Below are 20178 nucleotides of genomic sequence, written 5' to 3' on the forward strand. Positions count from 1 at the left end.
GTTCATAATATAATTGTTCATTCTTGAAAGTAAATAGGATGTTGCATGCTGTCTATTCTGTTTTAAAATACCAATGACAAACTATTTACTGAATGTTACAAATTTTGTGCAGCCCTTTACCAGTCAGTCAGACTTCATTTTATATGCCTCTCAAGTCTTGTAATGGTAAACAGATTGACATTGAAACAAAAAAAGCTTTCTTTATTCTATCATACTACTTAGCATTACTGAAGTCTGATTTTTTTGGGGTAACATTTATTAATATCATTATGTAGGTAGATTTAAACAATTAAGAAAGTTAGTAACTGTACAACTTATTTCATTTTACTTCAGTTCCTAAACCTTTTAACTTTTTTTTTAAAGCAGCTTCTGCTAGTGACACAGCCATAACTATGTAGTGACAGCATTTCCATTATAAATCCTCGTTTTGTTTCTATTTTCCCCAAGCATTTATAACTGAGGTGTAGATATTCATTCTATGCACAGACTCAGCATACAATTTCTCATCAGATTTGTCTGTGTACAAATGTCATTAAAATTGTTTTGGCTGTCTTTAACATAGAAATGGGAAAAATACTATAGCACTTCATTTTTTTGATACTTTATGAACCCTTGTCTCTCCTCAGTAGAAGAACTATGAACATGGAAAAACTATACAGGAGCTTGCTTTCCCCAGTGAATAGAGAATGTGTTCACTGTCAGTCACACCTTTTATTACTTTTTTCCATATACCCAAAAGAAAGCCTCTGGATTTTAAGCCTGTGGCAAACAGAGCCACTGTAGATTTTCCCCCATGTTCACAGAGGAACTAATATGCAACCTCTTGCTTTAGGGTCAACATATTACGTTAGTCTCTCTGACAGTGACTCACCCTTTCCCTGAAGGTGATTTCTACGTGACATGGTAAGTGGTAATCTGCCCTTTTTCAGTTTTTAAAACCAAAACAAATATTTTTGTTCACTTATGTAGTTTTTCCAAGTCCTTCATAGAACCCTTACCACACTCTGTCTCCCCTTCTGAAAGGCCCAGTATAGTTACAGTAACCCTCTTCTGGCATAGGAGACCTAGACTTAACTGCCCTTAGACCCATCAATGCTGCACTTTGTGATGACCAAAGGGAGTGATGTAAGCCAATTCAGAACTGTCTGTGGCCATAACCCTCAGCTCCAAGCCAGTGCCTTTGTGCCGTTCCTGTGGTGTGAAGGAACTAGAAAGCACCTGGATCTTCTCCCACTGTTAGGGTGTCCCCAATGCCATGGACACTTTCTGTGCCATCCTCCCAGCAGCCCCCAGCAAAGCAGAGCCAGGGTGGTTATTGGGTTGGAGGTGGAAATGGTGCATAACTAGAATACAGTTTTTCTCCATCAAGGTGGATGGCCCTTTGTAGGCCCTACTGAAAGCTGTGGTTAGTCTAGAGCAGCTGTGGGGCTTTCTTGAGCTATGTCAAGGATCAAATTGCCCTCAAGAGGAGTGAGAAAGGAACCCACAAATGCGCCGCCCAAAGTTGCGCCCAGTAGCTGTGAGAGTCCTCCAGCTTTAGCTGTGCCTGACTTGGTGAGACAGCCTAAAAATGAAAAACTTTAAATGACTGACATCTGTTTCAGTAAACAGCAATTTCTATCCTTGAACTACAGCACAAAACGTGGGTGTAAGGCAATGAATCCATAAGGCTGGCTGTCAGTCTGGAAAGTTATTTATCTTTTGTTCTTTCTGTACCCATTACTATAATGTAATTCAGTAGCATAAAATATATAAGAGACAAACTACACAAAATATTAATGGGTCATAAATGGCAAGAATGAAGTCAGTTGTATATACGAGGAGTCAGCGAAAGTGGAGGAAAAAAACCTTTCAATATTTCAGTCTTTCTAGCAGATGGTAGAAAGTGCTTTAGACATGATGACTCTTCCTAGATGTTCCAGCATATGCTGTATGTGCCCATACAGTAAAGCCTTGCTCATTGCAAATCTCCCAGGAACTATCACAATTAAAGCACATCAATTAACATTTACTTATTATGCTAATGTGTGTGTACGTGGCAATTTTCTATTTTCCTCTCATACGTTAGGGTCACAATTTAGTATGGATTATTGATTTGCCAGATGAAGGTCTCAGTTTAAGGCTCTGTTTCTGCTTCTCTGTAAATATCTGCATTGATTATTTTTGGACTGAGTACCAATGCACATGTTTGAGACTTGTTAGCAAATGCATGTCCATAGCATGATACTAATTTCACTGGCATGAATCTGGGAGTTTGAGAGATTGGAAGCATCTGGTTTGACAGGATCCCTGGGGTGCAGCCTGGAACCGTGGGACTGCTGTGCCCCCTTAATTCTCCAACCTGGGCTGTCTCTCACAATGCCTCCAGGCACTGTTATCAGCACAACTGCATGTGTCCCATACCCAGCCAGATTTCATAAATGCTCCCAGAGCCACTCATGAATCACACAGAGAAAGGCACCAGCTAAATCCCCCCACATCCCAGCACTGTACGTCAGGGATATACCATCTTGCACTGCTCAAGACAAGCAGTGCAAATTTAATTGGTTCACCACTTCATCAATGGAAAGTAGACATAGGACTAGCCTTTGTAAACCCGAGCAGATTTACCAGGCACTTCAGGCAAACTCACTGGTAAAGATAAACGGTAAAACAAGTTTACTGATGACAAAAGATAGATTTTAAGCAATTATAAGTGATACGCAAAAAGTCAGAGTGGTTACCAAAAGAAAAGAAAATATATAAGCATGCAGTCTAAATTCTCAACCCTGTTAGACTGGGCAACTTCAAGATTAAGCAGTTTCTCTCACCCCACTGGATATTGCAGTTCATAATACACAGGTGTGACACTATGCCCCAGAATAAGAAGAGAGCCTGAGACATAAGCCCTTGTATTAGAGGCCTAGTCTGAGGCAGGACTGAATTTGGCAAGAACAGGACTGATATTGCAGAAATGCACATTCCTAAGAAGTGCTAGTCACAGAGTGGTCACGCAAACATACCCTGATATCAAGTGGTACCAGAACATCCCGATATCAAGGATGGTACAAAAACATTCCCCAGAGATAACTGGAACACACTGACCCCTCCTAAAAGATATGGTCAGGATGACAGTACGTAATAGAGATGTTTTTATTGAACCAACATGTACAACAAGATGATCGGTGATAACTAGTGATGTCAGAGGCAGTAACTAACTATGTCGAAGGGGCAGTACTAACTTGTTTGAACTGGGGTATAAAGATGTATCTCAGAGGGAGTATCTTTGGCTAGCCTAGGGAGCAGTAGAAGTCCCACCACTGACTGAGCTGTGTCCATTGTCACGAGCATACATGTCTTAGTATCCTCAGTCTGCCAGGTGCTATTACCGTGCTTCGTCAAAAATAAACCAGGCCAGGTGCCTTCACTGAAAACCAAGTCTGTGGATTTATTGGGCAGTTTAATTGAGGTATGCTATCTCTGCTAGCTGGGACAGCACACTGAATGAACACACATGCACCTGACCACAGCCCCTGTATTCTTCATAGAGCTATTATGAGATATTATGGCCTAACTATGATGTATTTTATACAAGATAGGTCATGTGAGATATCATTGAAAAGGTTATGATTGATTATCCTATTTGTATGCATGTATCATTTTTGTATCTGAAGCTAGGAATATTGTCTATACATCTATTACAAAGGTATTTACACCTGGGGAACACCCACTAGACAGAATGCAATCAGTCTCGATGGCTCACTGGGAAGGGCCATTAGGGAGAACAATAGGTCTTAGAAGTTGCTAATCACCCACCAAAAAGCCTTCCTGGGGATGGTGCAAACAGTGTCTGAGTTATGGCTGAGTTATGGACCAAGTCACCTGGTACTGGACTCTATGATAATACTAGTGTTTTTCCACCGACTGGGGATCAAATTGGGAGACAAAGGATTCCCGCCATATGCAAAAACTAAAGCAGGGGAGTGACATCATTGTGATGCATTCTTCATTGACTCCCCACCCAAGAAAGAGGACTGCTGGAAACACCTGAGAACAAAAAGACTAGGGGAGAAGGGCTGAGCCCAGGCTAAAGGGTTGTCTGGCCTGTGAAAGATATAGCTGCAAGCAAATGCAGCTTGCCTTCAAGACTCTCTGCAGGCTGCCTAAAACAACATTTAGGGTGAGAATTTGCTACAGTTTCTTTAGTATATTAAGCTTAGATTGCATATATGTTCTATTTGCTAAGTAATCTGCTTTGATCTGTTTGCTATCCCTTATAATCACTTCAAATCTATCTTTTGTAGTTAATAAACTTGCATTTGTTTTGTCTAAAACCAGTGTGTCTGGAAATCATAACTTGGGGCAAAAAGCTGTATATATTCCTCTCCACGTTGAGGGGGGGGGTGAATTTCTTGAGCTTATGCTGTACAGTTCTCTGTGCAGTACAAGATGGTTTTTAGTTTTACACTCTAGAGCGGGGGTGCACTTCATTAACTGGGCCATTCCTTAGCTGAGCCTTCCCATGCAGAGCTGATCTCAGCATCTGTGTGTATAGCTGCAGATAGGTGTGTCCCTACCTGTATGTGTACTGGTAAAGTGCAGTCTGAAGCCTGGGGAAGGGCTTGACAGGCTGCATAACAGTATAGTGTTAAGGGAACCCAAGCTGGTGGATCAGGTGGGCTCAGTGATACCCCAGTTCCAGGTGGCACCCCAAAGGGGGGAAGAACCCGTCACAACAGGTTTCACCCTTGAAACCTGGGCAAGTCTCCTCTGTTGGAGTCTTCAGTCTTCTGAGTGTCCTTGTTATCTGTAGCAAAGGAGAGGGGGAGGAGAAAAGGCAAAGCATGGGCCCACGGTGTTCTGTTTTATACCCTTAGTCCATGTGCTTGGAGAACACAAATCCAGGCATGTCTGGTGGGCATTGTTGAGTCCCCAGGCAAGGTTGAGCAATGCCCCTGGTGTGGTCTTGTGCAGGTGAGTCACTGAATTGTAGCTCCCCTGCTGGACAATGGTGGCTGATGGTGGTTTGACACCTACCCAGGCATTGGTTACTTTTCTTTCTGTTGTCTTTGTGGAACTATTATCTGGTCGATTCCCCAACTTACTGCATGTTTTACTGGCAGCCATACAACACAATCTCGTTATTTCACATGCACTATTTATATATCTATTTAGATAAAAGAGTGACTTTCAGCAGATAATAACCTTTCCCCTGATACCTTACATGGCATGCTTTATATGCAAGATCACAATTTTATATAAATGAGAAATATGGGGGTTACAGGGCACTCCCCCGAGGTATAGTTTGTCAAACTGATGTGCCCAGATCTGTAACCAAGTGTGCACCCTACGGGGACATGAATTTTCAAAATGTTTGCACTGCTAAATCAGCCACTTCCACTAGTAATAACAGGTAATTCAGACACTAGTGGGTTGCACCTCCCAGAAGGGGATAATAGGAGTGTGCCTTTGGAAACTTATCCAGCAGATCATTTTCAAAGGGGGTCACTGCATCCCAAAGGGCTAGTGCAGCCCCAGTAGTGTGCAACAGAAACTGCACCTCGGAGTGACTACAGCAGGTGACTGCTTCACACCAGCTGCCTTACTGTGATCAGCCGTGTTAGTTACCGTGTGTGTGCGCACCCACTGCAAGCCAGTGGGTGGCAGTTTATTTGTTTGGCATTAGCATTAGCAATGCTGCAGGCTAAGACGGGGGAAAAAATTGCAGGACCTGTTTATTTAAGCATTTTACTGACCACAGCCTGGTGCTATGCCTACTTGTGAGAGGCCATCACTGTTTGAGGAACACCACTGGGATTAGTTAGGGTACAGTCACAGAGACAGTTAAATGGTGACAGACCATCTCAGCAAGAAATAAGGATGACTATACAAATCCTCACCATATTTCCCCACATCTGCATAGCATGGCATACACTTCCTCTTGTGAGAAAGCAGGATTCCTTCTGCACTGCCATCCCCCAGTCTGTCCTGCATGGAATTGTTGGTGAAAACAGAGGCACAAAGGGGGGGGGGTCACATCACATTGACCAAAAACTGCATCAAGCACAACACCTTGTCTGTACATGCTGGAGTACTTCCATTCATTGTTGTTAGATACTTACAGCAGGAATAGTAAAATCTACAGCTGGAGTATGAACCATGGCATTTGTCATATTGAGGACACTGTCCATGTCTGATATGTCCATGTCTGATATGACAAGTCAGGGTGAGCTACACTTTGAGAAGTCAGATTCTTGAGGGAGTGGATTTGCCTCACTGCAATGGACAGAATGATTTTCTAGCTGCCATGGAGTTCCTTCTACCATACCTCTGAGACACTTGCTGTTGCCTTTGTATTCCTCCTTTATCCTTAACCCCTCTGGGTATACCTTTTATGGTGAGTCCCACAACTGGAATGAGGACTACTGCCCATGGTGTGTGATTACGCTGCTGTCATGCAAAGCTCTCCCCAGGCATTGCTGCCTTTTGTATCCACTATACCACAGTCCCTGCACTAAATAATGTGAATGAGCTCTGCCTGGCATAACTACACTTTCGCTGCACTGCAGGAGCATCTGTGTAGAAGGTGCTGTGTGCATCTAATTGTTTTGAGAATTTGAATAGCATCCCAGGGTCATTGTTCCCTATGCCACTATTTTGAGAGGCTACTCATGTGAATAGGTACTCACCAGTGTGAGTAAGGATTGCACATACCTAGCCCCAAGAAAGGAAGGGTAGAAGACAGCCCTTGAAAAGAGCACCATGGTTCTCTTAAGAATTGATAGGAATAAATCATCAGAGAGAGGTTTTTTTCCTCACACAGTTCTCTAGCAGCCTGGGGCACTATAGTACTACTCAGTATACTCTTTAGGCTGCTGTTTCTGATAGAAAGAAATCAGAAATATCAGCTGCAAAAGAGAAAGGGGGAAAATGCTACACAATGGAACACCAGAGTAATTTGAAAAAAATCTTCTGCCACATTAATCAAAGTAACACTGAAATGTTATATTATCATAGCTTAATATCTGCAACATCTAATTACTTGGGGTAACATAATTTCAATGCCTGTCTCTTCTAGCTCTTAAAATTATACAGAGCAGGTTTCAGCCTTTTGAACATGGTTGTGGTGGAGAGCCCGTTGAAAAGTTGTTTTATGCTGAGATGTCTGGTAAAGACATATACTTCAGCATGCTGAGAGGCAAGAATCCATTAAGCTATTGAGCACATCCATGCTGAGTGGAAGTTCAGGAGCACTCAGGAAGTGCACTAAGTTAAGTAGTTGTGTGTTCAGCTCTTTCACTTTCCATGAACTTGTGAAATTCCTCTACAACCAATTTCATTACTTTGCCAGCTTGAACAGGGTACTGTTTCAAGCAAACACTCTCACAATTGCACCTAAAGGCAGCTACTGTGTATGTAGGCATTTGGGCCCAGATCACCCCTCCTGAATTCTATGATCATCCCTCCACAAACATCCTCCCACTGTAACAAATTATCCTATGGTTGGGGGAGGTGAGGTTGCAGCATTTGCTCCTTCATGGAAAAGGCTGTGGGCCCCACTCCCACAACTGGGTATATTCAGGTGATCAAGGCCAACCACAAAAAGACACTGTGTCTCTGCACCATCTCTGGACTCCGTAGTCCCTTTGGCTTCCTGGCACGATTTCTCCCTTTGAATCATGCTGCCCAGGAGCCCCTTGGGGCTGCATTTGTGTGGAGGCACAGGGAGAATAGTTATCAATGGTTCACAATCCAGCTGGAAGGGCATCTCAAGTGGGATCCCCCAGGGTTCTGTCCTGGGTCCAGTTCTATTCAATATCTTTATAAATGATTTGGATAATAGCAGAGAAAGTAAACTTGTGAATCATGCAGATGATGCTGAGCTGGGAGGGGTCGCAAGCACTTTGGAGGACAGGGTGAAAATTCAAAATGATCTCGACAAACTGGAGAAATTTACTGAATTAAACAGGATGAAATTCAATAAGGACAAATGCAAAGTACTACACTTAGGAAGGAATAATCAACTGCACAAATACAACTGGGAAATGACTGTTTGGGAAGGAGTACTGCAGCAAAGGATCCAGGGGTTATAGTGGATCACAAGCAACGAATCAATAGGATAACACTGTTGGGGGCGGGGAGGGGAGGAGAAAAAGAGCAAACATCATTCTGGGATGCATTAGCAGAAGTGTTGTAAGCAAGACATGAGAAGTACCCAGTACTTCTTCTGCTCTGCTCAAAACTGATAAGGCCTCAACTGAGGTACCACACTTTGGGAAAGATGTGGACAAATTGGAGAAAGTCCAGAGGAGAGCAACAGAAATTAAAGATCTAGAAAACATGACCTATGTGGAAAGATTGAAAAAATTGAATTTGTTTACTCTGGAGAAGACTAGGGTGTAGGAGAATAGAGGGGAGACACTGATAACAGTCCTCAATTGTGTAAAAGGTTGTTATAAAGACGAGGGTGATAAATTGTTCTCCTTGTCCACTGAGGACAGGACAAGACTTAATGGGCTTAAATTGCAGCAAGGGAGATTTAGGTTAGACATTAGGAAAAGTTTCCTAACTGTAAAGGCAGTTAAGCACTGGAACAAATTACCTAGGGAGGTTGTGGCATTTCCATCACTGGAGGTTTTTAAGAACAGACTAGACAAAAGTCTGTCAGGGATGGTCTAGATAATATGTCTCAGTGCAGGGGACTGGACTAGATGACCTATTGAGATCCCTTCCAGTCCTACACTTCTGTGATTCTCTCTGCCTCCAGCACATCTATTCAAACCCAGTCTTCACCCTTACCCCTGTGCATACACTGCACCATGCTGAGAGACTTCTGTGGGGCCTGACAGGAAAAAGGAGATGGTGACACATGAATCTAAGGCTATGACTTCACTGTACTGATGCAGCTGCGCTGCTATAAGCTCTCTAGTGTAGCCTCTCTAAGCTGATGGGAGAGAGCTCTCCTGTTGACCTAATTAATCCACCCTCAACAAATGGTGGTAGGAGATGCTCTCCGCTGACGTAGTGCTGTCCACACCGGCATTAAGGTTGGAGTAATTTATGTCACTTGAGGGATGGCTTATTCACACCCCGAGTAACAAGTTATACTGACAAAAGTGGTAGTCTAGACATATCCTAAGTCTTAACTTAGGGGAGTTTTGAAAACAGTTTTTGGAAACTTATTAATATTCTCATGTGGCAAAAGAGAAGCAACTGAAAACATTAAAAAAAATCAGTGAAATCAACACATGTAATATGCATAATATAGTAATGGAACGACCTACAAAATGCTAACAAGTAAAATAAAGCATCCAAGAAATTCTTATACTAAGCTTTGAATACAGGGCTATATTCAGGATCACTAATATTATATCAACAACAGAGTCTGATGAAATTCCTTGTACGCTGTTGAGTCCCATTTATTGTTGACATAAGTGCCAGAATTTACATATCTAGTTAATCTTACATGTGTGATAGGGCCATTCCCCAAAAACATTCATGATTTTTTTTCCTGGTGTGTAGTCAGAAATCAGAAAAATGGTTAATTGAAACCATCTAGAAACAGACAAAATGCAGTATGACTAGGGTTGGAAGGATTAGATTATCAGTAAATGTCAATAAACTTTGATTTTGCTATCCACACACAAACCAACAAATATCCATTGGTAACTGAAATTCACAGATAGACAAAGTAATAAAAATCTGCTTGAGAACCACAGAGTTTGATTTAAGGATATTAACTTTGTTTATTTTTATATGTAAAGTTGACAATATGTGTGTTTAATGGATATAAAGCTTTAGCTTTCTGAGTCTCGGTGTCAGTAAATAATTGTCTGACCTTCTTCCTGATGCCTCACCCCACAATTTTGTCCAACTGTGAAATTAATATTAATTTTTATTTTTATCTGTTGAAATTCTTAAAAATAAAAACCGAATTCTGCCAAGTCAAAATATGAGGCGTGGCATACAGATCCCAATGGTGGTTAGGCATGCAGCATGATGCCTAAGTCTTTGTCTATAAATATTATAAAAGCCCTCCTATAGGGACACCAAAGTGCGGTCAGCACCCTAACAGTAAACATGCGAATTAGAAGGCATGTTACAAACTCATTCTACACATGAGACAATTTTTTCAAGGAGAAACTGGATGGTCTTGTTCTCTTTCCTAATGTATCTATTCTCTTAAGACAATAGTCTGGCATGTCTCCTTTCTACTAATTCAGTGCAGTATTAGCTTCTGACTGTTACCAGTAACCTGCTCCTTTTCTAATACAGCAGGACCCTATACCTACTCAGCAGCATTCTACTAAACTGCTTCTTTTAAATAATAACAATGTCTAGCACTTTTCATCAGTAGATCGCAAAGTGCTTTACAACAAAGGTCAGTAGAATTGTAATTATTGTTAGATAGGGAAACTGAGGCACAGAAAAGTGACATCACCCATCAGGCCAGTGGTAGAGCTGGGAAGAGAACCTGGTTCTCTGGACTCCTAGTCTGGTGCTCTGTCTAAAAGGACTATGGAATGTATGGCTCAAAATGCATGAAATTCACAGTACAAGAGCTCTCTCCTGCCTTCCTTTCCAAAGAAACCCTGTTAGCTTGGGGAACTTCACAATGCCATGGTGCACTCTGAGGCATTAATCCTACCATACTGTTTAAACTGTAAGAAAGTATCAGCAAAACCACTGTATTCCGCTGCTCAGTGTGTGTGTGTGGGGGGTCAGTTGGTCAAGCCCACCCCCAGCAGAAGACCCTCAGTGGATCTGGGAGAGCAGACTGGGCAGATCACTTCCTAAGGGACTGGAAGATGGATGGTGAGTCAGGCTTCTTCCTTCTCCCTGAATTATTACTTATTTTGCCAGCAGTGAGTGAGGCACTTTACAGAGAGTAAGAAAACAAGGCCCCCTGACCTGCCCCTGCAAAGGGGCTTACAATCTACATAATCCAAGACTCTGACATTGTGTGTGTGTATTTCGGGGAGATGGCAGGCTCCTGAGAGGACATGTAAGAAATGGGAAAGCCTTGTGTTGGGATTGAGGGGAGGGGAGGGGTGAGGAGTATTTATCAAACGGTTTGGAAATCCAAAGGATGTTTGGAGTTGGTTTGGGGATTGAAGGAAAGTTCAGGGAGTTCTTATTTTAAATCAAGAGATATACCCTTTGGTAATAGGAAGTTGTGAACTGATTGCTTCTCCTTTCCCCTCTTGCTGATCCGCTATTTGGTTTTAATGCCTGTGACTGATCTATTTAGAGGAGCTTGTGGCTGCCTTCTTGTTAGCACTGGTGGTGGTAGACAATTTTGCAGTTCTCATGATGTGGGGTTGAATGGCAAATGCGCATCTACCACAATCTGAAAAGCAATTCCACTGTATCCTGGAAGCAACTAAAGTACCTTGAAAGCAGCTACTGTAATCTGCTTAAAGATGTGGAGGTCATAAGTCTAGGAAAACATGCTCTTAATGGGCTACAAACAGCTACTTTGTTTTAGCAAGTTAAATTTTTCATTATTTTGCAATAACCTTAAAGCACACATGTAAATTCATTTCACTGCAACAGTACAATCTATATCTATTTATACTTGTATATGTATTACTTGGGGGAATTGTTTCCATTTTCAAAGTTTCTAACTCAAATCCTATTGATTTGATCCTATTGATTTGATTGAATGCATCCGATGAAGTGAGCTGTAGCTCACGAAAGCTTATGCTCAAATAAATTTTTTAGTCTCTAAGACTAACATGGCTGCTACTCTGAAACCTGTCAAATCCTATTGTGATTCCTGGCAAGGCTGGAAAATATTATTCCTAGAGAAACTATTTTCTTCCTATAAGGACAAAAATTTAGTGTAGGAATGAACATTGCCCATTGACTTCAATAGAAGTCGCACCTGCTCACACCATACCTGAATTTCATTAATAAAGATTATATTATTCACCTTTAGGCAAAGGTTGTCATGTGCACACCTCTAAGCATGGTCCACAGGAGATCTTCTGTACACATACAAGTAGGCCATTATCAATTATCTTGTAATGTGGTTCACTGAAAATGAAGTAGGGAAATTTACCTTTTTGATTTGTGCTGAGGTGCTAGTTAGCTTCAGGAACATACTGTTGCCTTGATCCCAGGGTGAGTGCTGTGTGTAGGTGTACCTGTAGCAGCTGAATGGAAGTGCTCTGTAGTTTTTGCTGAGAGGATCTCTCAGAACACTGTGGGAAGCATGCTGGATAATGTTCCTTATTCCTGCTAGTAAAAGATATATTATATATTCCCTCCCATACACCACTATCCTCTCCTTGCACCTGCTGCCAGATGCTAGTATGCATGTGAAGTGGGAGGGGCCATGACCATGCCTCAAGCCCAGTTCATCACGCTCCTTATCATTGTGGGTTGCTGCTGGGTGTGAAACTACCTACCACCTGCATTCAAGGAGTGCTAGTCTAAGCATTCCTTCCCTCCCCTCCCCCCCACGCACCCACCCCTTCACTCCACATGCACTTATGCAGGAAAAGGTAAACAATATGCCTTAATTATGTTGGGCAAAGGCAAATGTCCAAGAATATCTAGTGAATAGCTGACAAATCCCCTTGTGTTCTCTAGGCTATCAAAGATTTCAATACTTAATCTCCTAGGCCTATTTTCATCACAGTTAAATAAATCAGACATTCTTATCTAATTTCCTAAGATAATAGGACTGGGCAGAGAATTTAATACATAATTTAACTTTTCTGCAGGCACCATTTTCAACACATTTATCTTCCTTACCTGTCTTAACTGTAACTTATCCCACTTCTGTAATTCTGTTTCTATATTATGAAGAATGGAGTCTACATTCCTCTAAAGCACACTTGAAAAAATAATTGCCAAATTCTTAAGTCCCAGTGATGTTACCCTTTTACCTACTTCTATTCTGTGGATAAAATATGATAGACTAGACCCTCTAGATATTGACAGACACTGTTTCCAGTTTAATGTTCTGCTCTGAGATATAGCAAAATATAGCTGACAGTTTAAGAAGTTACAGAATGAAATCATCTGTTTTCATTAAGTTAAATAAAATATCAGCATCAGCATTTAGAAGATTTTTTTGCTCCTTGTTCACCCTGTTAAGTCCCCTGATTTCCTTCCTTCATTAACTCTGAAGAACTACTTTCAAAGGCTCAGTTGATAGAGTTAACAATGACGTCTATAGGAGATAACCCTGCCTGGTGCCCCTTGAAATGTTACACAACTCAGAGGTATTGTCTAGTGAGCACTGATGTTTGGGATTTTTTTTAAAAGGTACAGTCTTGTGATAAAAGCATTTGATTGTGATTCAGCGTCCTGGGTTCAATTCCTCACCCTCCCACAGACCCTCCTGTGTGATCTTGGGCAAGTCGTTTTATCTCGGAGTCTATGTTCCACATCTGTAAAATGGGGATAATACACCCTTTCTCCCACCCTTTGTTTCTCTTGTCTACTTGAAGTGTAAACTCTTTGAGGCAGGGACTGCCTCTTACTTTGTGTTTGTACAGTAGCTAGCACAATGGGGACCTGATCTCACCTGGGGACTCTAGGCAATAACGTTGTTCACAGAATAAATAATCCCACACTGTTGAGATCCATAGCAGTTTTAACACTGATTGCCATGAGAGCTGGACTGAACCTTAGAAAACACAATGATTCTTTTTAGTCTTTTGTTTCCATCTGAGCAAAAGGTAGTATAGCAGTGTCTTATTCCTGCCTAGGCATCAGCCACCAGCAATATTGGCAGGACTGTAAAGATCACTAATAATAGTTAACTGCTGACCAGAAAACCAGACGGAGAAGCTCATTCACTATTTTTGGTGTGTTTGAATAACATGGAGGCAATATAAAAAAAACAATCGAAATATTAAGGGATTTAGAAGCCAAAGTATATTCTTTGCTGTATCAAACTTAAAATAAGTCAGTTTTTACCTAAACAGTAACCCTTTAAAACCTATTTTAAATTAAAGTACCTCCACATTTTGACAAATATCAAAGTAGGCTGCAGAGACCAATACCACTAACCTATGCATTTGCTACCAGTCACGGCTCAGAGATTGCTCCTTTAATTAAAGGTACTCTCATTTTTTCACTCTAAAAATAAGTGTTTAGATTATGATGCACTGGTGACCAGCTGGAGTGATGGTCTATTCCAGTTACTAGATTTTATACATACCTCAGCTACTCTTATGGCTTCCAGGACTCGGCTATCCTTTTCATTGTTCTTTTGTTTCTGTAAAGCTTTCCATACTGCATTCCTTAAGCCTTCTCGACTCACATCCCCACAGAGTTCATTGCACATCACAACGAGATTGTAAACAACACCATAGCGAATAACCCAGAATAGTTCTTCACCTGCAAATAATTATATTTTAGCATGTGGTACATGTAACAATTTTGGTATCAGATTAATCTATTTTAGGAAGAGACAAAGAAACAGAAAACCTTTATTAAATGCAGAGTTAATATAATACAGAAAAGTATGCTTCAGGTTTTTGTGGGAAGTGTTGCAGAGAGCTTGGCTTAGTGAATTCAGCCATCCTACAGCCATACTTGATTTTGGAACAGAATAATCAAATCTCTTAGATCACAGATTTTGTTGGCATATGTGAGTCTGACTAAGAAAACTCTGTGTGTGTGTGTAGGGGTGGGGTGTCTGGGAAAGGAGGGGGAAATGGAGTGGGAGGGATTAAGTATCAAGTTAAGATGCCTAAGCCTGCTAATGAAAATAAGTCTCCATTACAGTATTCCAGACTTGCAAAATGATTTGATCTCAGTGCACTATTGTTCAGCTCTTATGAAAAAATACTGCCATTCCCTTTTCTGTTCGGAACAGAAGGTAGAAGACTTCATATAAGCATAAAAGTATTTAAAGTGTCAAAGGAACCAAACAAGTTAAATTACAGTGGTTGCCCTGAAAACCTTTCCCATGTTGTCTAAAATAACACTACCTCCACATTCATAATGTCCCCTACACGCCCTTAGTAGTCTAAGGGAAATTTCAAATAATGAGGTAATGCTCACTTGCTATCTAGCAGCCTGGTCCTGCAGTCTGCTGAGTGCCTCCTGAAAGGTGCTCAGTAGCATGTTTGATTCCCTTTGAAGTCAACAAGAGCTCAGAAGGCTTAGCAATTGGCAGATTGTGCTGAGCACCTTGCTGTATCAAGATCGGAGACAGTTTTTTATAGAAGCCAGTGCCACTGTGTATTCCTAGTGAATTTAAGGAAAAAGAGGACTGGAGTATTTTTAAGGGAACTGTGCACAAAATATTCAGATTTATAAATATTAAATAAGAGATTTAGTTGCCCTTGTTAGAATTGAGATTAATGTAGCATGAACTCTGGAACAAACCCACACTATTGTAGGCTGTATCTTACAAACATAAAATATGCATAGCTTAAAGCTATTGGAAATAAAAGTATTATTCTGAATCTTTTGGACACTAGACCCCAAAACATTCAGGTCTAACAACACAAAAAAACATAAAATTATGTGAATGAATGTATGTATACGCAAATGGTATTATTAAATCATTGATCAGTTCCAGAAAACACTACTGTATTTCCTGTTTTTGAAGGTAATCGTTGGTTTTGAGCATTATATCCCTTCACGTGTACTAGTGGTCAAGCACAGGTCCCAAAAGCAAGCGATGAGTTGTTTGCAATTTGAGGATTATTGATTTCTAGGGGACAACTCTGTTACCCAAGTTGTTACCATCATGGAGATCTGCAGCTTGAAGGTCAGCCTGAGAGAATTTAAAACTAGCACAAATGGTATGAACCTGATTAACAAGATTCTGGATAACTGATAAGTCAGCATGGATAACAGGCACAAAACAGTGAGTCAGTGTAACTAAGAGCAGAACTTGGCCCAGAGACCTCAAGCACAAAGCGTCAGAGGCTGAAGTACAACGAATGTACTTCAAAAACAGTGAGGAGACACAAATCCATTTTGTCTGAATTACTTAAGTCCAGTAAGACTTTAAGTAGTTGCACTGAAGACCTTCAAAAGTGGATCTGAAACCAAAGCTATAGAGGACACTTAGTAGCCAGTGCCTTGTAAAGAAAGTATTCACTGAATCTGTTCTTTCAACCATGAATTATAAGGTGAATGTGTAAATAATATTGCACTAAAGCAAATACAAGGTATACAGAGAACCAAAAATCATGGTGTGACTGATAATTGTAGGAAGAGAACACAAAACAAACACTGGAAAATTAATTAGATGAGAAAGAGATCATGCAAACTATAAGAAAAAATAAATGACACCATGCAGGACGTATATACAATCCAATTTTGTTTTGTAGAGGGTCTTTCATACAAACTATCCCAAAAGGCTTTACACCTTGTAACTATGTTAAAATTAATAAATGAACACAGGGGCATGAGAGAAATTAAGAAATTTAGGCAAAGGAAGAGGCAGCGTGCGTGTTTACAAAAGATTTTCAACCAGAGAGAATACTAGTATGAGCAGAGAGCTACAGGAAGGTTGTTCCAGATTACAGGAATTGCAGCAAAGCCTCCCCTGCCCATAGTGGGCAGATTGCATGAAGGAACAGACAGGTCAAGTACAAGATTTAAAGAGGGTGTGGAGCAGGGATTTGAGAACAAAAAGGTCCATGAAGAGGCTGAATCAACTCCATGGAAGGTTTTAAAATTAAGGAGGTAAATTTGTAAATGGAATCCTGAAATGAATGGGAGCCAGTGGACTACTTGGTAGTTCTCTCAAAATTGATGGAGGATACTCCATGAGAATATAAACTGTAGCTTTTGGATGTGATCCAACATAACTACTTTCATGTTCTCTCCACAGGTACCGTTGCGGAGAGTGGACCAGATGATATGTCTGGGGCGAGAAAGCAGAAGGAGACTGGTTGGAAGGCATGGTTGGAAGGCATGGTTGGAAGGCTGGTTGGAAGGCTGGTTGGAAGGCATGAGATGCGATGTCCTGAGGTTGGGGGTTCCACGACCACCACTCCCAAGAGGAGAAGGCGGGTGGTGGTGGTCGGGGACTCTCTCCTCCGGGGGACTGAGTCATCTATCTGCCGCCCTGACCGGGAAAACCGAGAAGTCTGCTGCTTGCCAGGGGCTAGGATTCGCGATGTGACGGAGAGACTGCCGAGACTCATCAAGCCCTCGGATCGCTACCCCTTCCTGCTTCTCCACGTGGGCACCAATGATACTGCCAAGAATGACCTTGAGCGGATCACTGTGGACTACGTGGCTCTGGGAAGAAGGATAAAGGAGTTGGAGGCACAAGTGGTGTTCTCGTCCATCCTTCCTGTGGAAGGAAAAGGCCTGGGTAGGGACCGTCGAATCGTCGAAGTCAATGAATGGCTACGCAGGTGGTGTCGGAGAGAAGGCTTTGGATTCTTTGACCATGGGATGGTGTTCCATGAAGGAGGAGTGCTGGGCAGAGACGGGCTCCATCTTACGAAGAGAGGGAAGAGCATCTTTGCCAGCAGGCTGGCTAACCTAGTGAGGAGGGCTTTAAACTAGGTTCACCGGGGAAAGGAGACCAAAGCCCTGAGGTAAGTGGGAAAGCGGGATACCGGGAGGAAGCACAGGCAGGAATGTCTGTGAGGGGAGGGCTCCTGCCTCATACTGGGAATGAGGGGCGATCAACAGGTTATCTCAAGTGCTTATATACGAATGCACAAAGCCTTGGAAACAAGCAGGGAGAACTGGAGGTCCTGCTGATGTCAAGGAACTATGACGTGATTGGAATAACAGAGACTTGGTGGGATAACTCACATGACTGGAGTACTGTCATGGATGGTTATAAACTGTTCAGGAAGGACAGGCAGGGCAAAAAAGGTTGGGGAGTAGCACTGTATGTAAGGGAGCAGTATGACTGCTCAGAGCTCCGGTACGAAACTGTAGAAAAACCTGAGTGTCTCTGGATTAAGTTTAGAAGTGTGTGCAACAAGAGTGATGTAGTGGTGGGAGTCTGCTATAGACCACCGGACCAGGGGGATGAGGTAGATGAGGCTTTCTTCCGGCAGCTCACGGAAGCTGCTAGATCGCATGCCCTGATTCTCATGGGTGACTTTAATTTTCCTGATATCTGCTGGGAGAGCAATACAGCAGTGCATAGACAATCCAGGAAGTTTTTGGAAAGCGTAGGGGACAATTTCCTGGCGCAAGTGCTAGAGGAGCCAACTGGGGGGGCGCTTTTCTTGACCTGCTGCTCACAAACCGGGTAGAATTAGTGGGGGAAGCAAAAGTGGATGGGAATCTGGGAGGCAGTGACCATGAGTTGGTTGAGTTCAGGATCCTGACACAGGGAAGAAAGGTAAGCAGCAGGATACGGACCCTGGACTTCAGGAAAGCAGACTTCGACTCCCTCAGGGAACGGATGGTCAGAATCCCCTGGGGGACTAACATGAAGGGGAAAGGAGTCCAGGAGAGCGGGCTGTATTTCAAGGAATCCCTGTTGAGGTTACAGGGACAAACCATCCCGATGAGTCGAAAGAATAGTAAATATGGCAGGCGACCAGCTTGGCTTAATGGTGAAATCCTAGTGGATCTTAAACATAAAAAAGAAGCTTACAAGAAGTGGAAGGTTGGACATATGACAAGGGAAGAGTATAAAAATATTGCTCGGGCATGTAGGAATGATATCAGGAGGGCCAAATCGCACCTGGAGCTGCAGCTAGCAAGAGATGTCAAGAGTAACAAGAAGGGTTTCTTCAGGTATGTTGGCAACAAGAAGAAAGCCAAGGAAAGTGTGGGCCCCTGAATGAGGGAGGCAACCTAGTGACAGAGGATGTGGAAAAAGCTAATGTACTCAATGCTTTTTTTGCCTCTGTCTTCACTAACAAGGTCAGCTCCCAGACTGCTGCGCTGGGCATCACAAAATGGGGAAGAGATGGCCAGCCCTCTGTGGAGAAAGAGGTGGTTAGGGACTATTTAGAAAAGCTGGATGAGCACAAGTCCATGGGGCCGGACGAGTTGCATCCGAGAGTGCTGAAGGAATTGGCGGCTGTGATTGCAGAGCCATTGGCCATTATCTTTGAAAACTCATGGCGAACGGGGGAAGTCCCGGATGACTGGAAAAAGGCTAATGTAGTGCCAATCTTTAAAAAAGGGAAGAAGGAGGATCCTGGGAACTACAGGCCAGTCAGCCTCACCTCAGTCCCTAGAAAAATCATGGAGCAGGTCCTCAAAGAATCAATCCTGAAGCACTTGCATGAGAGGAAAGTGATCAGGAACAGCCAGCATGGATTCACCAAGGGAAGGTCATGCCTGACTAATCTAATCGCCTTTTATGATGAGATTACTGGTTCTGTGGATGAAGGGAAAGCAGTGGATGTATTGTTTCTTGACTTTAGCAAAGCTTTTGACACAGTCTCCCACAGTATTTTTGTCAGCAAGTTAAGGAAGTATGGGCTGGATGAATGCACTATAAGGTGGGTAGAAAGCTGGCTAGATTGTCGGGCTCAACGGGTAGTGATCAATGGCTCCATGTCTAGTTGGCAGCCGGTGTCAAGTGGAGTGCCCCAGGGGTCGGTCCTGGGGCCGGTTTTGTTCAATATCTTCATAAATGATCTGGAGGATGGTGTAGATTGCACTCTCAGCAAATTTGCGGATGATACTAAACTGGGAGGAGTGGTAGATACGCTGGAGGGGAGGGATAGGATACAGAAGGACCTAGACAATTTGGAGGATTGGGCCAGGAGAAATCTGATGAGGTTCAATAAGGATAAGTGCAGGGTCCTGCACTTAGGACGGAAGAATCCAATGCACCGCTACAGACTAGGGGCCGAATGGCTAGGCAGCAGTTCTGCAGAAAAGGACCTAGGGGTGACAGTGGATGAGAAGCTGGATATGAGTCAGCAGTGTGCCCTTGTTGCCAAGAAGGTCAATGGCATTTTGGGATGTATAAGTAGGGGCATAGCGAGCAGATCGAGGGATGTGATCGTTCCCCTCTATTCGACATTGGTGAGGCCTCATCTGGAGTACTGTGTCCAGTTTTGGGCCCCACACTACAAGAAGGATGTGGATAAATTGGAGAGAGTCCAGCGAAGGGCAACAAAAATGATTAGGGGTCTAGAACACATGACTTATGAGGAGAGGCTGAGGGAGCTGGGATTGTTTAGTCTGCAGAAGAGAAGAATGAGGGGGGATTTGATAGCTGCTTTCAACTACCTGAAAGTGGGTTCCAAAGAGGATGGCTCTAGACTGTTCTCAATG

At 42.5% G+C, this 20178-nt stretch overlaps 1 protein-coding gene across 3 annotated transcripts in view; it reads right to left on the minus strand.

Annotated features, from left to right (window-relative positions):
• TMEM232 (transmembrane protein 232) overlaps window positions 1-20178 on the minus strand; it is a 138466-nt gene that overhangs the window by 45239 nt on the left and 73049 nt on the right. For all 3 annotated transcript variants that reach the window (XM_073344672.2, XM_073344673.2, XM_073344674.2), the window contains exon 11: window positions 14159-14337. In XM_073344672.2, coding sequence (XP_073200773.1) covers window positions 14159-14337 — 179 coding nt within the window. The remainder of the gene's footprint in view (window positions 1-14158; window positions 14338-20178) is intronic.

Source organism: Lepidochelys kempii, chromosome 5, assembly GCF_965140285.1.
Source record: "Lepidochelys kempii isolate rLepKem1 chromosome 5, rLepKem1.hap1, whole genome shotgun sequence".
NCBI classification, from domain to species: Eukaryota; Metazoa; Chordata; order Testudines; family Cheloniidae; genus Lepidochelys; species Lepidochelys kempii.